Source organism: Myotis lucifugus, unplaced genomic scaffold, assembly GCF_000147115.1.
Source record: "Myotis lucifugus unplaced genomic scaffold, Myoluc2.0 scaffold_124, whole genome shotgun sequence".
In the NCBI taxonomy this organism is placed as follows: domain Eukaryota; kingdom Metazoa; phylum Chordata; class Mammalia; order Chiroptera; family Vespertilionidae; genus Myotis; species Myotis lucifugus.
The window spans coordinates 2,071,685-2,094,065 of NW_005871172.1; the positions used below are offsets into that span (position 1 = coordinate 2,071,685).

Here is a 22,381-nt window from a genome sequence, read left to right on the forward strand (position 1 = left end):
GGAAAACCTGCCATTTGTGACACCATGGATGGACCTTGAGGGCCTTATGATAACTGAAATAAGTCAGACCAAGACAAATATTGTATGATCTCACTTATATGTGGAATCTTAAACTAATTTCATAGGAAAAGAAATCAGATTTATGGTTACCGGAGGCAGAGGGGTAGGAGAATGGGGTGAATGTGGTCAAAGGGTACAAACTTCTAGCTATAAGATGAATAAGTCCTGGGACATAATGTACAATATGATGACTATAGTTAACAGTGTTGTATGGTATATCTGAAAGTTGCTAAGAGAGTAAATCCTAAAAGCTCTCATCACAAGAAAAAAACCCAGTTTTTATAACTATATGAGGTGATGGATGTTTTTTTTTTTCTTTAATTTATTGATTTTTTACAGAGAGGAAGGGAGAGGGATAGACAGTTAGAAACATCGATGAGAGAGAAACATCAATCAGCTGCCTCCTGCACACCCCCCAACTGGGGATGTGCCCACAACCAAGGTACATGCCCTTGACCGGAATCGAACCTGGGACCCTTGAGTCTGCAGGCCGACACTCTATCCACTGAGCCAAACCGGTCAGGGCGAGGTGATGGATGTTAACTAAACTTATTTTGGTAATCATTTTACAATGTCAAGTCATTATACTGTATACTTAAACAGTGTTATATGTCAATAGTATCTCAATAATTGGAAGAAAAAAATTTAAGGATTTTTTAGAAAGGGAATATGGCACATATGCCACATTCTGGAACATCCCTGCAGAGTCTATAATCAAACAGAATAGTACTTCTTTAGCAAAATCTATGAGTACTCGCACTAAGTAGACTAAATAAAAAAATATAAATAGCCCTACTATAATTCAAGTCAGGTTTCAGTTTTTACAGGTGTTTTGTTTTGTTTTGTTTTGTTTGATTCTGCAATTGTTGGTAAGGGATTACAGACCTGTATGTACAAATTATTATCTATGAATTCATGCACAGGTGGGGTTCCTTGGCCTCACCTGTGATCGGGGCGACCAGGCCGGGGCCGATCGGGGCTGATCAGAGCCAGCCAGCCCAGGGGAGGGACCACGGGAGGTTGGCTGTGGGAGCTCACTGACCACCAGGGGGCAGCTCCTGCATTGAGCATCTGGCCCCTGGTGGTCAGTGCACGTCATAGCAACCGGTTGACAGGTGGTTCGGTCGACCAGTTGTAATGGTTGCTTAGGCTTTTTTATATATAGATACTAATAAGGTTAAGCCATTTCCCTTTAAAGATATTCTAGAGAGTAATATATAAAAATTATATTATCACTTCATTGAATTTACTTGCCAAATTACATATATATAACCACTATATACATTTACTTACAAAACCTCAAAGGCACAATAAAGACATTATTTTTTGGAATTATTCTTACTGCTTTGATTAGCATATCTAAATCTGTAGATTCAAACTTGTCAGGATTCATGTGGTTTAGGTGATCAAATTGTTTTAGAAGAGCATGGTAGTCTATGCCTGTATCTGAAAAAAAATGAGAAAACCGTAAGTGATAAATTACTAGAAGCTAAAAACATTAATATAAGTAATATATAAGAATAAGCACTCATATTTATTCCTGGTGGATTTTTTTTAACAAAATTCAAAGTTTTAGATTAAGGGTTCATATTTTCTTTTAAAATACTGCATAATTTATTATTCTGGGCGAAGATAATTCCTTGAATCTAGAATGGAACAGACTTAATGTGTACATTTTAATGTTATTTCTAGAAAGACTAGTTGACCATCAGTGTAATCAATAGCAAAAACTTTTTATTACCATAAAACTATGAAGTTTTCTACTTTTCATTAGATAAATTCTAATACACTGCCCTCATCAAAGTCTAACTAGAATTTCTAAAAAGAACTGCTCTAAAATTTATATGAAAGATTCTGTGTATGCTTCTCCAATGAATCTTTTAAATACAGTCTAATTCAGGTAAATTAATTTCAATTATGACTGATATTTTTAAAGAAACATCAATTGTCTTTCTTTGTAAACAATTTTTTTAAAGTAAGCTACAGTAGTATATTGTAGTTGAATGGGTGAAGTGATTCTGGGCTGTAGAATTGAACAAAATAGGTAACTGTGTTAGAAGTCAGGGTTTCCACTTAGGAAAAAGGAATATACAAATATGGAGTGATGGAAGGCAAGAAACCTGTGGAAATGGATGGGAATTAGTACTATCAGTGTGAACTTATCATTTCTAAAATATGTACATGTACATGCATTTTTCATATATATGTGCATGTGTGTATATATGTATATGTTTACAAATGTGCATATATGTATATGTGTATAGACATGCATGTATTTCCTAACTCTATCTGATGAAAGTGCCAAGAAGAATATATATTCCAGAAGCAATGAGCACAGCCAGTGTCAGCCCTTGGTTTGTAATATAATTTCACACTAAAAAACAAACAGAAATGCTCACAAAAATGCCTGATTCCTGGGCTGCACAGGGTAAATACAAGATAAGCCTGGGATAGTATGTCATGCAAGAAAGGAAGAAACTGCTAAATTTAGTTCAACCAAACTTTTACTGAATTATTAGTATGGCACTGTTCTAGGAGTTTTGCTTATAAAGAAAAGATGCATTACAAAATTTAGTCCTAAAGGATATGACCAGTGAGATATATGAAAAGACACTTAACCTCACTCAAAATAAGAGAAATACATATTAAAACTTCACTAAAATACCATGTAACAGAATGGCAAAACTCCTAAAGTTTGAAGATGCATACTATTAGCAAGGCTGTGAGAAATTATTGCTGGTGGGAATGTGTACTAATACAACCTTTGTGGAGGAGGCAATATCTATCCAAATTACAAATACGTATGTCTTTTGGTTTAACAATTTCACTGTGGGGAACTTATCCTACAAGTAATCTTACACAGGTACATAGCAATATATGTACAAGAGTGTTCACTAGAAAAAAAACACACAAATGTCTATCAACAGGGGCCTGGCTAAATAAATTATGGTTTCTCCATGTAATGGAAATCTATGCGGCTGTTTTTAAAACATGAAGATGGTCTCTATGTATTAATACAGGAAGACCTCCAAAATATACTGTTAAAGGAAAAACACAAGGCAAAAAGAAATGTGTATTGTATGCTAGCGTATATATACAAAGAGAGGAAAAATAAGAATTTTTTTTTTACGTTTGCTTATATAAGAATCAAGAAACTTGGGAAGGATTATGTTAAGGGAAGTGGGAACTGGCAGCTTACAAAAATATCAGGGAGCTTTTTGCTATACCTTCTTAGTCTTTCTGGGTTTAAACCATGTGAATGTATTACCTACTTTAAAAATTAAGATCCCCCAAATTAAGATCCTTGAAACCCTTCTTCATATTATCAGAAATTTCAATGCATAAATTCTGAATCAATGACAAAATATTCATAAGTTTTCTAAGCTTATTATGTTGTTTTCTTTTTAGATAACAGAATTCAGTCTCTATCTTGAAATAAAGAAAATATTGCCAAGATTGAGGAAATAGAGGTTGTCGAAGGAGAAAGAAATCTCAAAACACCTTAGGCTGGTTTCAAGGATGAAATTACCTTGTGTGCCTGGTGACCTGAAAGAGTACGGTATGAGCTCAGTTTACCTCTATTTCAGGATAATGAGTATTTGGTACTTGTTTTCTAAGTCTATTCACCAGCAGGGAGTTTAATGCCCTACAAGAACATTTCTCCAATATAATCCATTGACCAGAGGTGCATGTTTAAAATGCAGATTACTCATCTCCAAAATCTGAATATCTGGAGTTGAGATCCAGTTATCTGCACTTTTAACTAGCCCCCCAGGTGGTTCTTGTGCTATCTGAAGATTAAAAACTATTATTCCACAGAGAGTAAATGTTCAGATTCTATTAATGACAATGCATCACCCAAATAACCAACCTAGGGGGCAAGTCACAAGGACACAGGAGCCAGCTTGAAGGGTCTCCCACCTGCTAAGTCTGACCCCTTGATGTTCATTCATTATTAGAAAGGCTATTCTAAAATAATAAAGGAATCCACCTATGTTGTCACCTGATGCTTTTATTATTTTATTTTCTACACTTAAATCTTTATTTGAACTTATATACAGGATACAGAACTAACTGTACCTTTTTCCAAACGGATACCCAATTGTCCTGACACTTTTATTTTTTAATCTAGCTTTATCCCGCTAAAAATTAGATATCACCTTTAATTCAAACTAAGTTCTATGTGTATTTAATTTTACTTCTGGAATTTTTAGTCTGATTCCACTGGTCAGCCTACTTATATGTCAAAAACATACAGTTTTAAGCTGGTTTGGTTCAGTGGATAGAGCTTTGGCCTGTGGACCAAAGGGTCCCAAGTTCGATTCCGATCACGGGCATTTACCTGGGTTGCAGGGTCCTTCCCAGCCCAGGCCCTGGTCAGGGCTCGTGCAGGAGGCAACCAATTGAAATCTCACATTGATCTTTCCCTCTCTCTTCCATTCTCCCTAAAAATCAATGGAAAAATATCCTCAGATGAGGATTAACAAACAAACAACAAAGAAAACCAACATACAGTTCTAATGACTGAGGCATAGAGATATATTTTAACATCTAATATATCTAGTCCTCTTCATTCTTCTTTTTCAGAGGTATGTGGCTTTCCTTGCTTGTTTCCTTTTTCATATGAACTTTTAAATTAACTTGGCTAGTACCAGGGGGGAAAAGTACATATTTTTATTTGGATTATGTTAAATTTATAAATTAACCTATGGAGAATTGACATGTTTATCATGTTGAGTTTTTGTATCAAAAAGATGTTATGTCTTCCGACTTTTTTCAAATCTTTTTTTGTGTTTTTTAGGAGTATTTTAAATTTTTTGTCTTTACATCGTATACATTTTTTAATTGGATTATTCCTGGTATTTTATTTTTGTGGTATTACAAATGGAGTCTTTTCTTCCATTATATCTTCTAACTGGCTATTATTTGTACATGTGAAATATACTGATTTCTGTATAAGTTTACCTTGATGAGTTTTCCTGAAGTGTATACTAAGTTTTCAGCCAATTACTTTGGTTTTTCCAAACACGTCATCTATAAATAGAGATGGGTTTTTTAAAAAATATATTTTATTGATTTTTTACAGAGAGGAAGGGAGAGAGATAGAGAGTTAGAAACATCGATGCGAGAGAAACATCAATCAGCTGCCTCCTGCACATCTCCCACTGGGGATGTGCCCGCAACCCAGGTACATGCCCTTGACCAGAATTGAACCCAGGACCCTCGAGTCCGCAGGCCAACGCTCTATCCACTGAGCCAAACCGGTTTCAGCAAGAGATGGTTTTATCACCTCCTTTCCAATTAATTCACCTCAATTTTTTTTCATTTGTATAATTGTTTTGGCTAGTACCTCCAATAAAATTTTAATTAATAGTGGTAAGAGTGAGCATCAATTGTCTTGCTCCTGATTTTAGTTATGATACATACTTGGGTTTCTCCATTAAGTATGATGTAGCTTAATTGAATATATCTGATCATGCTACAGAAGTAGCTATTGATTACTACCAAATTAAGAAGAGATGTTAAATTTTGTCAAATGCCTGTGTTGCATTTGACATACATACAGAAAGGGCATTTGACAAATATTTTGTTTGTTTGTTAATCCTTACTGGAGGATATATATTTTTTTTAATATATTTTTATTGATTTCAAAGAGGAAGGGAGAGGGAGAGATAGAAACAACAGTGACGAGAGAGAATCATTGATTGGTTGCCTCCTGCATGCCCCCTACTGTGGATTGAGCCTGCAACCCGGGCATATGCCCTTGACCAGAATCAAACCTGGGACCCTTCAGTCCGCATGCCAACGCTCTATTCACTGAGCTAAACCAGCTAGGGCTAGAATCCTTTTGACAACAAGAATTTTGGTTTTGACACCATACATAATAAGAGTGTGGACGCGTTCCTTCTTTTTCTATGTTCTAGAACAGTTTAAAGAGCATTCACCATCTGCCCTTCAATGTTTTGATAAAATTCCCGTTGACACCGGCCGGGCTGGTGTTTTTTGTGAAGCTAGCTCTCTGACAATTTTTCTATTTCATCTATGAAAATTGTTCCAACTAGATTTTCTCTGTCTCTTTTCTTTTGGTTTACTTTGATGTTATTTTTCCTCATTTAAATCAGTGGCTTCATTCATTACTTTTCATTCTCCCTTTTTATTGATATAATTATTTTAAGCCAATCATTTTTTAATGATGTGAATGTATTAACTATTCAAATAATTAAATTTTAAAAATTAAGAAAAACCAAATAAATCTAACATTAAATTTTTACTAGAAAACATGACATATGCTACTTAATGTAATTTGACCTCAACAACCAGATATTGACATTTTTCTACCTTTTATGTAGCTCTTACCGTGAAGGGAATCCAGTTTAGCTTTAATTAGCATTCTTAACCTTCCCACTTCTTGCCTTTTCAGTTCATCAAGTTTTGTCCTCACATGGTGACTTACTAAATCCAGCTCTTTGCTTAGCCTCCCACTCTGTTGACAAAATAATAAGTTAGTTTTATCTATTACACTATATTTTAGAACAGATACCATATATTAAAAATAGGGTTATAATAAAGTAGAGGTAGATACTTTTGACTAATTTTGGTAAATCTGATATTACGAAAGCATTTTCTTTCAGAAAATATTCAGTTTGTAAGTCTGAAATCAAGATATCTAAAAGCAGAAAATTTATAAAGGCATAATTAAAGCACAAAGGAGAAACTCAAAAAGTCACTTGAGTTATAAAATAGTGCAGCCATTTTGGGGAAAGAATTGGCAGTTCCTCAAAAATTTAAACACAGCAGCTCTCTCTAAGAAACATGCCTGCTCCTTTCCCCACCCCCTCCCCACAGGGGCATTTTCCTTGCCTCTCTTCCTCCTAAGCTCCAAGGAGAGCTTTTGCTTCTATAATTTGTTTTCTGAGCCAATTTCTTCTGCACCTTACTTCTTCTGCCTCTGTAACTTTCTAAATAACTTTCTCTTGCCCCAGCCAAGTAGCGTAGCTCATTTGGTTAGAGCATCGTCCTGATATGCCAAGGTTGTGGGTTCAACCCCCGGTCAGAGCACATATAAGAATCAACCAAGGGGGGGAAAGGACACTTATGTAATACCCTTTGTATTACTTATAGCGAAAAATAAAAAAATAAAAAAATAAAAAAAGAATCAACCAATAAATGCATAAATAAGTGGAACAACAAATTGATGTTTCTCTCCCTCCATCCTTTCCTCTCTCTTTCTAAAAATCAATAAATACAAATTAAATAAACTTGCTCTTATAAAAAAAAAGTTAAACAGAGTTACCATATGACCCAACAATTCTATTTCTAGGTACTAGTATATACCTAAAGAATTGAAACCTATATTTACCTAGAAACTTGTACATGAATGCTCACAGTAGCATTATTCATACTAGCCAAAATGGTAGAAATAACTCAAATGTCCATCAACTGGTGAACTGACAACCAATAAATGGAATATCCATACAATGGGATATTACTCATCCATAAGAAGGAATCAATGTACTAGTACATGTTACTTTGAGATGAACCTTGAGAACATATGTTTTCATTCATTATGCTAAGTCAAAGAAGCCGACACGAAAGGCCATATATTGCATAACTGCATTCATCTGAAATGTCCCGAATAGGCAAATCCATAGAGATAGAAAGTAAATTAATGGTTGCCAGGGGCTAAGGAGAGAAGGAAATGGGGAGAGAATGCTTAATGGGTACAGGGTTTCTTTTGGGGGCAAATGAAATTGTCCTAAAATTAGTGGTAATGATTACATGACTTGGTTGATATACTAAAAAAAACTGAATATTAAGCTTTAAAGGGGCAATTTTATGGTATGTGAATTATATTTAGTAAAGGTTTTTTTTAAGTAACTTGGCCTACTTCAGCTATAGTCATCCCATATATAAATACCTTCAAAATTCATGTTTTTTAGGTTGACTCCTTTGATTACTTTTTTCATAGATAAGTAATCAGATACATGTTCCAAGATTTAAGAAACAAAATAGCTGGTGGTTTACTTTCTCTTATTTATAAGTGCACTTGCAGTCACAAACTGCAAGTCTAACTGGCAATCAGGCAAACCCTTTAGGACTGAGTCAATGGGACCTGCTGAAGACGGTAAGGAAAAGAAACCCCACAAGGGAGACCAAGAAAGAATGTTCACAGGGGAAGAAGAAGAGCTAGGAAAATATACTGTTGTAGAAGCAAAAATAGCAGTATATTTCAAGGAGAATGGTCATTATTACTAGATAAAACAATAGTTCTCAAAGCGTGGCCCCAAGTGGAAGCATCTGCGCCACCCGGGAACTTTAGAAATACAGGCCCGACTTACTGAATTGGGAAGTCTGGAGGTGGGGCCCTAACTCTGTGTTTGAACCAGCCCTGAAATCTGAGAACCAGTGAGATAAAGGAAAAGAGCTCAGTAAGAAGAGGAATAAAAAGTGTTCACTAGATTTAACAATTAAGAAGTCGTTGATGCAAAGCTGTATGTAGTTAAATGATGTGATAACCTCTAATATTTATCTAATAAATGTGTATTCAGATGAAACCTAAAAAAAAAGAAAGAAAGAAGTCAGAGTTCAGAGCTCAGAGCAAGATGGCAATGAAGTAGATGGAAGTTACACTGACCTCCTCCCTAGACCATATCAATATCAGTTGGAACAATCAACCTGAATAACCATCTAAAGACTAACTGAAGTCTTTTTTTAATATTCCCAAGGTTTTTATTTTCTTTATTCTTTCCCTTCCTTTATGAACAGAAGTCTTATAACTAAGGATATACAGAGGAACCCACATGGAGACTGGTAGGAAGATCAGAGATGTGAAAAGGGCTGGCTCCACACCCACATGAGGGGAGGGGAGGGGAGTAAGAATCCAGAGGAACGCCCTAGCCAGGTTGGGTCAGTGAATAGAGCATCAGCCTGCAGACTGAAGGGTCCTGGGTTCGATTCTGGTCAAGGGAACATTCCTGGGTTGGGGGCTCAATCCCTAGTGGGGGTGTGCAGGAGGCAGCGGATCAATGATTCTCTCTCATCATTGATATTTCTCTCTCTCCCCCTCTCTCTTCCTCTCTGAAACCAATAATATATTTTAAAAAAGAGTCCAGAGGGATATCTCAGCTGAAGAGGTCCCCTGGAAGAGCAAGGGGCCTCAGCCCCACACCAGGCTCCCTAACCCATAGCACCAGAGCCAAGAATCTGAGCCCACACAGTATCTGGCTGTGACAACCAGTGGGGCTTCCAACCACCCTGGTGAGAAGGGAGATTGGTCTTTTAAAGAGCCAGTGCACAAAACCTCACTTGCAGCATTCACTCTGGGCTCTAGTGAAGGATCAGCATTTTGGAGGGGACGGAGTCATACTGGAAGAGATTTAATGGCATGGCTGTGAGCAGAGGGCTGGAGAGACAGCAGCAAATGTCCCTGTGCTAGGTCCCTCTCCCACATCATCCACAGACGCCATCATTCCTAGGCCAAGCATTCCCCTCCATAAGGCATCAGCCTGGGAGTGGCAATAGCCCCTACTTGTTGACCCTTGGAGGCACTGCCCTGCCAGGATTGCTTCTGGTAGAGAGGTCTGTCGTGCCCTCCTGCCTGGACCCCTTGTGCAGAATTTATTGACAAGCTCTTGAGGAAGCTCAGGCAAACTCGAGGAGTACCAGAGTCATGCAGAATGAGACTGAGTTGTGTCGCTGTCAAGCAAAGGCCATTTTTTTCCTGAGCACCTGAGTGGCACCAACGTTCTAGGGTTGGGCTTGCCCCTACCTCCTCATGACATCAGCCTGGAGTGGCACTAGCGCCTCCCTGCCAACTCCTGCAAGCCCTGCCCTGCCAGTCTGTCACAGTCTCCAACCTGGGCCCATGGTGCAGACTTTCTTAGAGGGCTGTGGAGGAGATCTGGAGAGACTCAGGAGGTGGCAGACACAAAGGGAGAGACTGAGTTGTGTGGTTCTAGGGCAAGGGCCATTTTTCTCTCACACACAAGGCCAGCACCACTGTTCCTGTGCAGAGCCATCCCTCCACACAGCCAAATCTTGATCTGTTTTAGCCTGATGAACTCTGATGGCCTTACCCTAGCAAAGCCCTGAGACCCCGCCCCACCATAAAGGCACAAAGGCCCCAGGCAGGTGGCAGCTGGCTTTGGTGTACCCTGAGACTTTTGCTGAATGGCCTTAGACCCCAGCATTGGCACTGAGTTTGAATCTGTACCAACCTGGTGACTCACTGAGAACCTATCTCATACAACTTGCATATGGTCAGTGACTGAGCTTAACAAGCAGCCAGCAGGTGGAGGCAGATCTCAGGTTAACTTGGGACTTTGGCTGACCTGCCCCTGGGCTCTGTACTGGTGGAAGCAAGACTTAGTATGCAGCTTGTCCCCTCCCATGCACACCCAGGCCCAGCAGAGGCAGCCACAAACAGTGGATCACTCTGCAACTCCAAACAGGTGGCCCAGGGCCAGTCACAAGTAGCATCTGACGTTGACCTGCCCCAGAGTCCCTCACAAGAGGCTCCAGAACCAACACACCCAGTGGCAGGCTTCAGACCACATCAATTAGCTCCACAAGCAGCACACCCAAAGGGAGATCTTGCCAGGCACCAGACCCTGCTTGGATGAACTCCACTTCATGGTATCAGCCCCCACAGAGCAGTTCATACACTATGGCCAGGGTCAATCCTCATAGTCACCAACTTGAGGATCAATGCCACCCTCAAATGGGCCAACAGCAATCAAGACTCAACTATATACAACAGGAGGGTTCACATAACCCACACAAGGGACATTCTTGGAGCACCGAACTCAGGTAGTCAGGGAAACTGCACTGCTGAGTCCCACGGGACACCTTCTACATAAGGCCAACCTACCATGACTGGGAAATATAGAAGATCTACCAAATACACAGAAACAAATACAGAGAGGCTACCAAAATGAGGAGACAAAGAAACATGTCCCAAATGAAAGAACATGAGAAATCCCTAGAAAAAGAGCTAAATAAAATGGAATCTACCAGATACAGAGTGCAAAACAATAGTTATAAGAAAGTTCAAGGAACTTAGGGTAAGAATAGATGAACTCAGTGAGAACTTAAACAAAGAGATAGTAGCATAAAAAGAACATAGATACAGACAACAGACTGATGAATGCCAGAGGGGAGGAGTGCTGGGGGGTGAAAAAAGGTAATGGGTTAAGAAGTACTAGTTGATAGTTATGAAATAGGCATGGGGATGTAAGATAAAGCATAGGAAATATAATTAAAAATATTGTAATAACTATGTATGGGGCCAGGTGGACACTGGAATTTTTGGAGGGTACACTTTATAACCTACTAGAGGCCAAAAAGAATGACTTCCCGCCTTTCCCCATTGCTTCTTACTGAATTATGAATCCATCCTCTGAATTCATGCACAGGTGGGACAGAGATTAAAATAAGAAGGATGACCCAGAAGGGTTCCTTCTAACAAAGGTCTCTAATTATGATTCTAGAAATGGATGAGGTATTTTTTTTAGAAAAGTTTTTAAAAATAAACAAAAATAGCATAAGCAAACAACATAACTGAGGTATAACTGAAAGTTTAATATTAAATCACTGGAAGTTTTTTTACTGCTGACTCTAAGATAAACCCAACTAAACTGATTCATCACCCTTCAAGGATGAGCTTTAAAAGAATCTCTCTGGTAAGTCTTTTACAACTCCCTTTCTTTATTATGAGTACTAAGGAGATGTTTGGGGCTATAATTATGTCTAATAGTATTCTTAAGACAGAGGCAAATAGTTAAAGCTCCCCAAATTTTTTTTTTAATCCTTACCTGAGGATATTTTCTCATTGATTTTTTTAGAGAGAGAGGAAGAAAAGGGGAAAGACAGAAATATCAATGTGAGAGAAACACATTGATTGGTTGCCTTCTGCATGAGCCCCTACCAGGGCCTGGTCAGGGAGGAGCCTACAACTGAGGTACACGCCCTTGGCCAGAATCAAACCCAGGACCTTTCAGTCTGCAGGCTGACACTATCCATTGAATCAAATTGGCTAGGGCTAAATCGCCCCTGTTGACATAAGATGTGGCCCATTACATCTGGACCTGATTAAGACTCCAGAACTTAACCTATTTTATACCTTCGATTAGCTTCCTTCTGTCCTCACATCATGATCCAAGCCCTTTAACATGATGCACAAGGCCCTCTAACCCATGACTCTGTCCTACCTCATCTTTTAGCCAATCATGGCCTCCTCTTTTTAGTTTAGGTTCCAGCAACAGTTACTACTTCCAGTTCCCTGTATATCTCTTATTTAGATGCCTCCCAGTCTCTTTCCTTTTCTTAGTTACATCATTAAGCACTGACATAATCTCCACCAAAAAGAATGACTTCCCGCCTTTCCCCATTGCTTCTTACTGAAGTATGAATCCATCCTCTGTATATCCAAAATATACTATCTACTCATCTTAATAATCTTCTGGATGTTAGTCTCCCTTGAGGGTTCTATAAGGGCTGGAGTGAGTCTCCTCTTTATATCCCCAGCACTTAGATTGGTGTCGGCATGTTCAAATATTTTTAAAATAATTATTTAATTACTTTTACCTTTATTTCCTCTATGTCTGCTTTCTGGAGCTTTTCTCTGAAATGATTATCTGTTTCCAGCACATCAATCACTTGCTTGAGATATTCATCATAATATAGTCCAGTATCCTTCAAATTAAGAAACAAACAGTAAGCTTCTGAAAGATTTTCCTTCTCTGCATCTAAAGATCTCAATTTAACAACAACAACAAAGAAGTCTAGCAAAATAGCATTGAACTACTTTGATAGTTTGGGCAGTCAAAGTTAAAAATCTCAAATGAAGAGTTGCAGAAACCATGTTTCAGGGATCACACCAAAATTGTGTTTTACTGTTACGTTAAGGTAGGTTTTCTATATGGCTTAGTCAATGAAGACTTTAAAAGAATATTAACTGGTTTTACCCCATTGGTACCTGTTTCTCCTCATTGCCATCTATCTCTCCTTTGAATATAATACAATGTTTTTTTGGCTGGTTAGCTCTACAGTAGAAATGTATTATGATTAATTCTTCTATACATTGCTTAATATACTAACTACATGTAGGCCTGGCCAGCATGGCTCAGGGTTGAGCACTGACCTAGGGTCAGAAGGTCATGGTTCAATTCCCAGTCAGGCCATATGCCCAGGTTGCAGGCTCAATTCCCCAGTCTGATCAGTCTTATCATTGATGTTTCTATCTCTCTCACCTTCTCCCTTCTTCTCTGAAATCAATAAAAATATATTTAAATATATATTATCCTATCTAATAATAGACAAACATGGTAATTGACCATACCTTCACTATGTCTCCCATTGGCTACTCAGCATGATATGCAAATTAACCGCCAACAAAGATGGCAGCTAATTTGCATACTGAAGGCAGGGTGGGACAGCGCCATCCCGCCTGCCCTGCCGCCATCCGGGCCTGCTATCTGCAACCCGGGGCAGCGGGCGTCCCGTGTGTGACCCAGCCTGGGGTGGCCGGGTGGTGCAGCAGCGATCAGCCGGCCTGCCTGGGCGCCCCGTGTGTGACCCGGCCTGGGGTGGCCGGGCGGGGCAGCAGCGATCCGCCAGCCCGCCCCGGCGCCCCGTGTGCAACCTGACCCAGGGCAGCCAGGCGGAGCAGCGAAGGCTTGAAGGCAGCTCCAGTCGGAGCGAAGGCCTGGGTCCCGGGTGCCAGAGGAAGATCGATGCCGGCAGCCAGGGGAAGGGAAAGCCTATTGCATGAATCTTTTCATGCAACAGGCCTCTAATATATGTATATATATTAACTGCATTAAAAAAATTGTCTAATATTAAATAATATGTGCTTGTCCTATACTCTTTTCACTGTTATGTAAAAAATAGTTTCTAAATGCCCAATTTTATAACTAATAAATATTAGCAATATTTTAGTTTAAATTCTTTCCATAAGGTTATATTTGTCATTTGACTTACTGGTGGTTCTATCTTTGCACTGTCCACAGGCTGAGCACCTTTTACTTTTGTCTTGTCTATGTCTATAGGCACAGCTTCAAGAGCAGTAAGTAGACATGTAACCGAGAGAAAATAATATTGCTGTAGGATGGTACTCCACCTCATCTGAAATAAAGGTATAATTATAGAAAGATCCTGAAAAGATGTTTTCAAACTGGATATACAGGAATTCCCAAAGCCACATTAATAATATATTAAATTTCAAGAAGTTTAATACAACAAAAGAATTCTAGGAAAATGATTAAAATAGATTATAACATAAAAATAATGCTTAAGATATAGCACTAAAGAAAATCAAGGGAGAAATGCTTTTCAGCTAAAATTAAAAAGATAAGGAAATAAAACTTTAACAGTTTATATAGTATAAGAAAACAACTGGTTAATTATAAAAGCTTCAAATAAAGATGGCAATGAAGGACTCAAAATTTAAAAAAATAAATGGCCCATGTTTTTTAAAAAAAGAGAATAAAAAAAATTCATTTTTTTCCTCAATTAAAATATTAGAGAGCCAAAATTACTTCTGAATATAATATTTAATTAGCTTCAACTTAATTTTGTGAAAGGGGTGTTCTATGGGCACAAGTTGATTAAAAGAAACAAATAACTAGCTACAAATAGTCTCTTAACCTTAGTAATCATTACCTTTGCCAGTAGTTATTTGCTAAAATTATTTCTGGTCAATAATTTTTCAAATAAATAGGTCAATAAAATATCTAGCAGGATGTAACAGGATTGAGACCAACTATTGCTGGTCCCACAATATGATTCAAATTTTCCTTATTCGGCTTCCATTCCAGAGGATCTCAGTAGCTCCAGAGGGTCTACTACAAGAATTAAAATGATGCCCAACCCTAGCTGGTTTGGTTCAATGGATAGAGCATCAGCCTTTGGACTGAAGGGTTCTGGGTTCGATTCCAGTCAAGGGCACATGTCTGAATTTCAGGTTCTGTCCCCAGTAGGGGGCATACAGGAGGCAACTGATCAATGATTCTCATCATTGATGTTTCTATCTCTCTCTCCCTCTCCCTTTCTCTCTGAAATCAGTAAAAATATTTTTTAAAGCCGAAACCGGTTTGGCTCAGTGGATAGAGCGTCGGCTTGCGGACTGAAATGTCCCGGGTTCGATTCCGGTCAAGGGCATGTACCTGGGTTGCGGGCACATCCCCAGTGGGAGATGTGCAGGAGGCAGCTGATCGATGTTCCTCTCTCATCGATGTTTCTAACTCTCTATCTCTCTCCCTTCCTCTCTGTAGAAAATCAATAAAATATATATTAAAAAAAAATATTTTTTAAAAATAATCTATACAAATAAAAGGGCAATATGCTAATTAGACCAAACATCTTCTGGATGAACTTCCAGATGTCCTTCTGGATAAAGCCATGGTGGCAGGGCCCAGGCAGAGGTGGTTAGGGGTGATCAGTCTGGCAGGGGAGAGCAGTTAAGGGGATCAGGCCAGCAGGGGAGAGCAGTTAAGGGGATCAGGCTGGCAGGGGAGAGCAGTTAGAGGGATCATGCTGGCAGGAGAGAGCAGTTGGGGGTCAGGCCAGCAGGGGAGAGCAGTTAGGGGGAATAGGCTGGCAGGCAGGTGAGTGGTTAGGAGCCAGCAGTCCTGGATTGTGAGAGGGATGTTCGACTGCCAGGCCTAAACAGCAGTTGGACATCCCCCAAGGGGTCCCGCATTGGAGAGGGTGCAGGCAGGGCTGAAGGACGCCCCCCCCCCCTTGTGCACAAATTTCATGTACCGGGCCTCTAGTAATAAAATAAAATGATGCCCAGCCAGCATAGCTCAGTGCTTGAATGTAGACCTATGAATCAGGAGGTCATGGCTCAATTCCCAGCCAGAGCACATGCCCAGCTTCAGGCTTGATCCCCAGTGTGGGATGTGCAGGAGAAAGTCAATCAATGATTCCCTCTCATCGTGATGTTTCTAACTCTCTCTCCCTCTCTCTCCCTTCATCTCTGAAATCAATAAAACATATATTAAAAAATAAATAAATAAGCTGATAAACAAAATAGGTCCAAAGCCATGGATGCGTGGAACAGAATCTCAGAGGGGTAAGGGGGGAGATGGGAAGAGATTAACCAAAGAACATATATGCATATATGCATTGCTCATGGACACAGACAATAGTGTGCGGAATCCCTGGGGTGGGGTGGGGGCTGGGTGAAGAAGGGTTAAGGGGTAGGGGGAGGAGGACAGTTGTAATATTGTCAACAATATTTTAAAAAGCACTAGTAGCAAAAGAATTACTATACTGTGTCCCTAAGTGATACAACAAAAAATTCAAAATCTTGGAAAACACATATAATTGGTAGAATAAAATCATAATTTGTTTCTTATCTTCCTTCTAATAACCCCAAAAGATTTATTGACTCTTTCAGTGGTTCTCCTCAACCTTCTGGCCCTTTGAATACAGTTCCTCATGTTGTGACACACCATAAAATTATTTTCGTTGCTACTTCATAACTGTAATGTTGCTACTGTTATGAATCATAATGTAAATATCTGACATGCAGGATGGACTTAGGCGACCGCTGTGAAAGGGTCGTTCGGCCACCAAAGGGGTCGCGACCCACAGGTTGAGAACCGCTGCTTTAGATCCTTCTCCTCTCCAATTTACATTCCCTGAATTTCAGTTTCCTTTTCTCAAAGCTATTTCAAGTTACTTTCTCCACAGATATAATAGCAACTAAACCATTTCACATGACAAGTATAGAGTATATTTATATAGTATTTGCAAATAAAAGTCTGGAATAAAATAAAATACTGGTACACCTAAGTAAGTTAAGCAAGAACTAGTAAAGTAAAAAAACAAAACAAACAAAAAAACACACACAAAAAACTAGTAAAGTAAGAAGAAATTTCAAGATAGATAACAAATGGTTAAAAAATGAAAACCATAACTTCTGACTAACAAGGAAGGCCTGGAACTTGGCTGTGATGGTTAGAGCTCTAGCAGCTCTCTCGGACTACAAGGCCCAGGGCCACACCTTACAGATAGCAGATCAAAGAATTAGAAAAAGCTTAGGTCCTTGATGCCTTCATGAAGCTACCACACCTAACCTAGACTGCTGCTTCAAGAATTATTTCACATGAAAAAAGAAATACTATGTGTTTAAGTCATCATTAAGTCTGTTTTTCTTTTTTTGCCTTCTTAACTGATCTCTTACCTTCAGATAAATTAAGAATTTTTATCTCCTTTTCACAGATGAGGCAACTGAGATCTGGAGAGGTAAGATGACTTGCACAATATCAAATTAATAAGGAGTTGGTCTTGGCTCCAAGCTCAATGCTTCTTCACTAAAAATGGACTCTTAACAGGATCTAAATGTAAAAAAAATAAAAACATTAAATATAAACATAAATGTAGGCATATTACAGTGGTAATGGCATGACAGTGTATGCATTTGTACATCCTCTAAAAAAAAAGTGCTAAGTGATTATAATGTGGAAGAAGACTAAATTCTATCATATGCCAGTAGTGAGGGGAGATAGCTGTATTAAATAAACTGAATAAAAAATGGAATAGACAGAGAAAGTGACTGTGGTACCCAGGTTTTACTGTATTGCTCCCTTTTTAAATAAATAAGAAGAACTCCAACTAAAAGTTTATTTTTCTCAGCAATAAGACTTCAAGATATAGGGTAAGTTTCCCCATTAAATCCTTAACTGGAATCTTTCTTCACCTTTACCACTACTTTTAAAAATTAACTTTGGCCCTAGTCTGTCACAGAGATCAGTAATAAAGCAAAATATCTCAAATTCTTTTTTGAAACCCCACTACCTAACTATAAAATTCAAAGCAGTTAGCTCATGTGCAAACTCACTAGTGAACGTAATTAATTATTTCTAAGCAGTCTGTAAGAAAATAAGATGTGCTCAAATTCTAAGAACAGATATATTTATTTACTCTTATGGCATATTTAACATAAAAATCTTAAGCAGAAGAGTAACCATATGCATGTTATATGTGGGAAAGGCATATGACTTTTTATTAACACACCATGGTAAAAATTAAACAACAGATGGAAACCTAACCACTCCTATGTACTAGAACATTACTTGTCCCTCTGAGTCTCTCAATTTTTCTACCTATAAAATTAAACTAATACTTCTTTGTAAGTTTTTGATTGGATGAAAAGAAGAATGAATACAGTGTGAGTAGATAATACATGGCAATAGTAAATGCTCAATAAATATTAATACCTTTCCTGTCTTAAAAATGAAATAGCTATATATTGAAATAATGAAAATCCGTTCTGTTAAAAAGCAATAAACCAGTTTGACATACAACCTTTATTTTTTTAAAATATATTTTATTGATTTTTTACAGAGAGGAAGGGAGAGGGATAGAGAGTTAGAAACATCGATGAGAGAGAAACATCGATCAGCTGCCTCCTGCACACTTCCTACTGGGGATGTGCCCGCAACCAAGGTACATGCCCTTGACCAGAATCGAACCTGGGACCCTTCAGTCCGCAGGCCGACGCTCTATCCACTGAGCCAAACCGGTTAGGGCAACATACAACCTTTAAATGTCATTTTTTGAAGGGCCACGTTAGCACTCGCTGAGTATTGCCATAACCCGTGCCCGGATGCAGCTATAGGCCAATGAAAAGAACACAGTCAAGGAGGCGGAACACAATCTCTTCCTCCCTGACATTAAAACAGATTTTGCAAGAGGCCCAGGTTTCTTTCTCCAAGGCACAGCCCTGAGCCAAGAAACCTGGGTTGCTGCTTGTTACTGTCAATGCCATAATGCTTACAGTGAAAAGGAGTGGGGTAGAGAAAACATGGCTTCCAAGTTTCTCCATGGCAGCAGTAATGAGCACAATTGGTACCATGATGCTCAACTCCATTTTTCCCTTTGAAAATGAGAGTCAATGGGAAAGTGAGGTTCAAAATAAAATACCAGCTGGGTTGAACTTCAACCCTTCCCTGTATCAAGACATCAGTATGGAATCTAATCTATACTATAGATGTTAGTGTTTCTCATGCTCATATCAGCAAAAAAAGGACATCAATCCAGGAATCCATTACATGGCCTTTTTTCCCACATAACAATCAGTTACAGTATCTTTGATAATAGAGAATTCTGGGACCAAAAATTATCTTAGAGATGGTTTGGTTCAGACCTTACTTTTATAAAAGTTTGTAAAACACAGGAAGGTTAACTGATTTGGCCAAGGTCATTTGGTAGAGCCAGGGTTGGAATCTGCCTATCAAATTCTAATTAAGGCCCTAGCCAGTTTGGATAGAGCATTGGCCTGTGGACTAAAGGGTCCCGGTTCGATTCCGGTCAAGGGCACATGCCCAGGTTGCAGACTCGATCACCAGTAGGGGGTGTGCAGGAGTCAGCCAATCAATTATTCTCTCTCATCGTTGATGTTTCTATCTCTCTCTCCCTCTCCCTTCCTCTCTGAAATCAATAAAAAAAAAATTTTTTTAAAGAATATTTAAAAAGCCCTAACCGGTTTGGCTCAGTGGCTAGAGCGTCGACCTGCGGACTCAAGGGTCCCAGGTTCGATTCCAGTCAAGGGCATGTACCTTGGTTGCAGGCACATCCCCGGTGGGGGGTGTGCAGGAGGCAGCTGATCGATGTTTCTCTCTCATCGATGTTTCTAGCTCTCTGTCCCTTTCCCTTCCTTTCTGTAAAAATAAATCAATAAAATATATTATAAAAAAAGAATATTAAAAAGAATTCTAATTAAGCATTTTTTTTTACCATATCATGGTGGGGTTTTCTTTTATATTTTAGATTGAAAATCATTAAAGTGATTAAAGTTTTTCCTTTTCCTAATACATTATTTGAAATTGTTAGGAGCCTGCTTTCTAACGTCTATAAACTAGTTGCATATATTGAACATAAAAATCACAAATTTCCCCTTTCTAGACCTTCAATTATTAAGAAAGAGTTCATCATGTATCATGCCAAATATAGTTAACTCAATTATTCACAATACTTAAAAGATTATCTACTTTAAGGATTATTTTAAATACATTTAAAAATCCTACACTTGATTCCTCCAGCTACCCAATATTTACAAGACTATTTTGCACACCTAAGTCACCCAAAAAGTCCTTAGAAAGTGGAAAGCAATTTAAATTTTATTCTAAATAACACAGAATTGGTTTAGTATAGAGATATACACAACAAATCCCAAAACAAAAAGACACTGGTGTTACTGATACTCTAAAGTTTAGAGTCTAATAAACTATATCAATAACTAGTGTTTTTGTTTTGTGTTGTTTTTTTTTGTTGGTTTGTTTGTTTGTTTTTAATTGATCTTTCAAAGAGAGAAAAAGAGAGAGAGAGAGAAAACATCCAACACCCACCTCCCACATGCCCCACCCCCACACCCCACCTGGGCATGTGCTCTTCAGTGCAGGGGGCAACACTCTGACTGAGCCACACCAACCAGGGCTCAATAATGAGACCAAAATGAGAACTAGAAGTTTCATGTTCACCCTAATAACAAGAGTGATATTTGAGATTTCATTTCTAATTCTTAATGTCCACATTAGCTTCTTCTTTTTTAAAAAAATTCTCGACCCTATTAACTGAGGAATGTTTGTTGAAACTTTTTTTATTTAACTTGTTAAAGTTTTGTAAAACAAGAACTCACACTTGGATTAAATCAGGATAAATCCTGAGACAATTTCTATGAGGGGTAAGATGCTAGAATCTGGATATTGCCTGACTCTAATTATTCATCAGAATTTACCAGGGAAGACCTTAAGAAACAAATAATTTATATAGGTTGTACAAGAAGCTATAGATATTCTGATCTAAATCTGATCTAGTCATGTTACTTTAAGAATTCCTTAAAGCAACTGTCTCATCAATTCTAAATCTACAATCTCCTTCAAACAACTATCAGAAATATTTGCATTTAACCTCACTCTCCCTCCACGTTTTTTTTAAACAAGATAATATATCATTTGTTGTTCATATTCATCCATGGATTTAAGAGCCTCAATAAAAGGCAGCGATGGCAGACAGCACTTACTCAATTGTGTAAAATGTACATTATCCAATCTAGGAGTTTAGTGGAGAGCATCACCCGCAATAACCACGTTTCCTCGCTGAGTTAGTACATAGCAGGTGCAACAAGGAAATACCATTTTCTCTTATTCTGAAACTGAAAGAGCTCACCACACACCCAACAATTTGTCACTTAAGGGAAAACAATAACACAAATGACACGGACTTTCTCCTCTCCTAAGTGTCAGGGGTCACTGCCTTAACAGAACGGGCAGAAGAGCAGGATTCACCGGCCTAGCTTTGCTTGGCAGCGCGAGGGAGTTAGGGGGAGGAGGCGGTGAGCATTAGCCGGGAATTTGTGAGTACACCCACCTCAACAGTTGGCACCTCCGTCACCCATCAACCTGCCAAGGCCAGGCTGGAACCACGCCTGGGTCTCGGTCCAGCACCCACCCCCACTCCCCCAACCCCCCGCCAGCTCCTCGCCAAGTGCCTGTCACCCTCATCGACCCCAAAGAAAGCCTGGGTGCCCTGCAGCGAATGGAGAGGAGGCAAGGACTCCCCCCCCCCCCCCCACACACACACACCCGCCGCAAGTTCGAGCTGGAAGCCCCCTCCCACCCATGCCTTCCCACAGTGCGGCCCCAACCCATCCTCAGTACCCCGGCAAGGCAGACCTTAGCCTTAACTCAGGACCCGCCCCAGCCTCCCGCGGTACTGATCCGCACCCACCTCGAGATCACGGGCCTCACCTAGCCCCAGTCTCGACCTCCGAATCTCCGCCAGCTGAATGCCTGCCCCGCACAGACCTGTCGCGTCTTGCCAGCTTCCAGTTTGCAGCTTAGCTCTGTACCTCTGCTCACAGTGCGCGCCCGCCTCCTCGCTGCCTTGGCAACAGCCCCCGCCCCCAGGCAGCAGTGATTGGTCAGACTGGGATCACGAAGGCGCTGATTGGCTGGTACGGAGACGAGACCTCGCCGCGGGTAGCGCGTCCACCCTGAAGCCTAGGGGAAGTTGAGCCAAGAGGGACGTGGCGCTCAGCTACGCGGGCGGGGAAGCCGCGCCCCTTCCTTCGTTTGCTTTCAAGGGGAAGCCTGTAGAGCAAGATTTGGGCGGGTGAGCTGCTGTCCCGGGAGCGGCCGACCCTTAGTTACTGGCAGTGCTCAAACCAGTTAGCGACGGGCTGTCAGGCCCATTTTCTCCCACGGGCCTCGTTGGGGTCTCACACCCCCGAGCCTCCTCCCCACCCACCTCCCTTATGCTGGGCCCTCGGCCACTGAGGCTTGACTGCTTTTTACTCCACCTTCTCTCACCC

General features: G+C 39.7%; 1 protein-coding gene across 5 annotated transcripts in view; it reads right to left on the reverse strand.

Moving 5' to 3' along the window:
- Positions 1-21,938, reverse strand: part of NUCB2 (nucleobindin 2) — a 35,692-nt gene extending 13,754 nt beyond the window's left edge. For 2 of the 5 annotated variants that reach the window (XM_014460080.2, XM_014460078.2), the window contains exons 1-6: positions 21,799-21,938; positions 17,252-17,405; positions 14,041-14,184; positions 12,646-12,753; positions 6,418-6,544; positions 1,403-1,506 (exon numbers count right to left, since the gene is read on the reverse strand). In XM_014460080.2, coding sequence (XP_014315566.1) covers positions 1,403-1,506; positions 6,418-6,544; positions 12,646-12,753; positions 14,041-14,184 — 483 coding nt within the window. In that variant the 5' untranslated portion in view covers positions 17,252-17,405; positions 21,799-21,938. The remainder of the gene's footprint in view (positions 1-1,402; positions 1,507-6,417; positions 6,545-12,645; positions 12,754-14,040; positions 14,185-17,251; positions 17,406-21,798) is intronic. The other 3 variants (XM_006093826.3, XM_014460079.2, XM_023758118.1) reach the window with 3 other exon arrangements.
- Between the last annotated feature and the right edge of the window lie 443 nt (positions 21,939-22,381).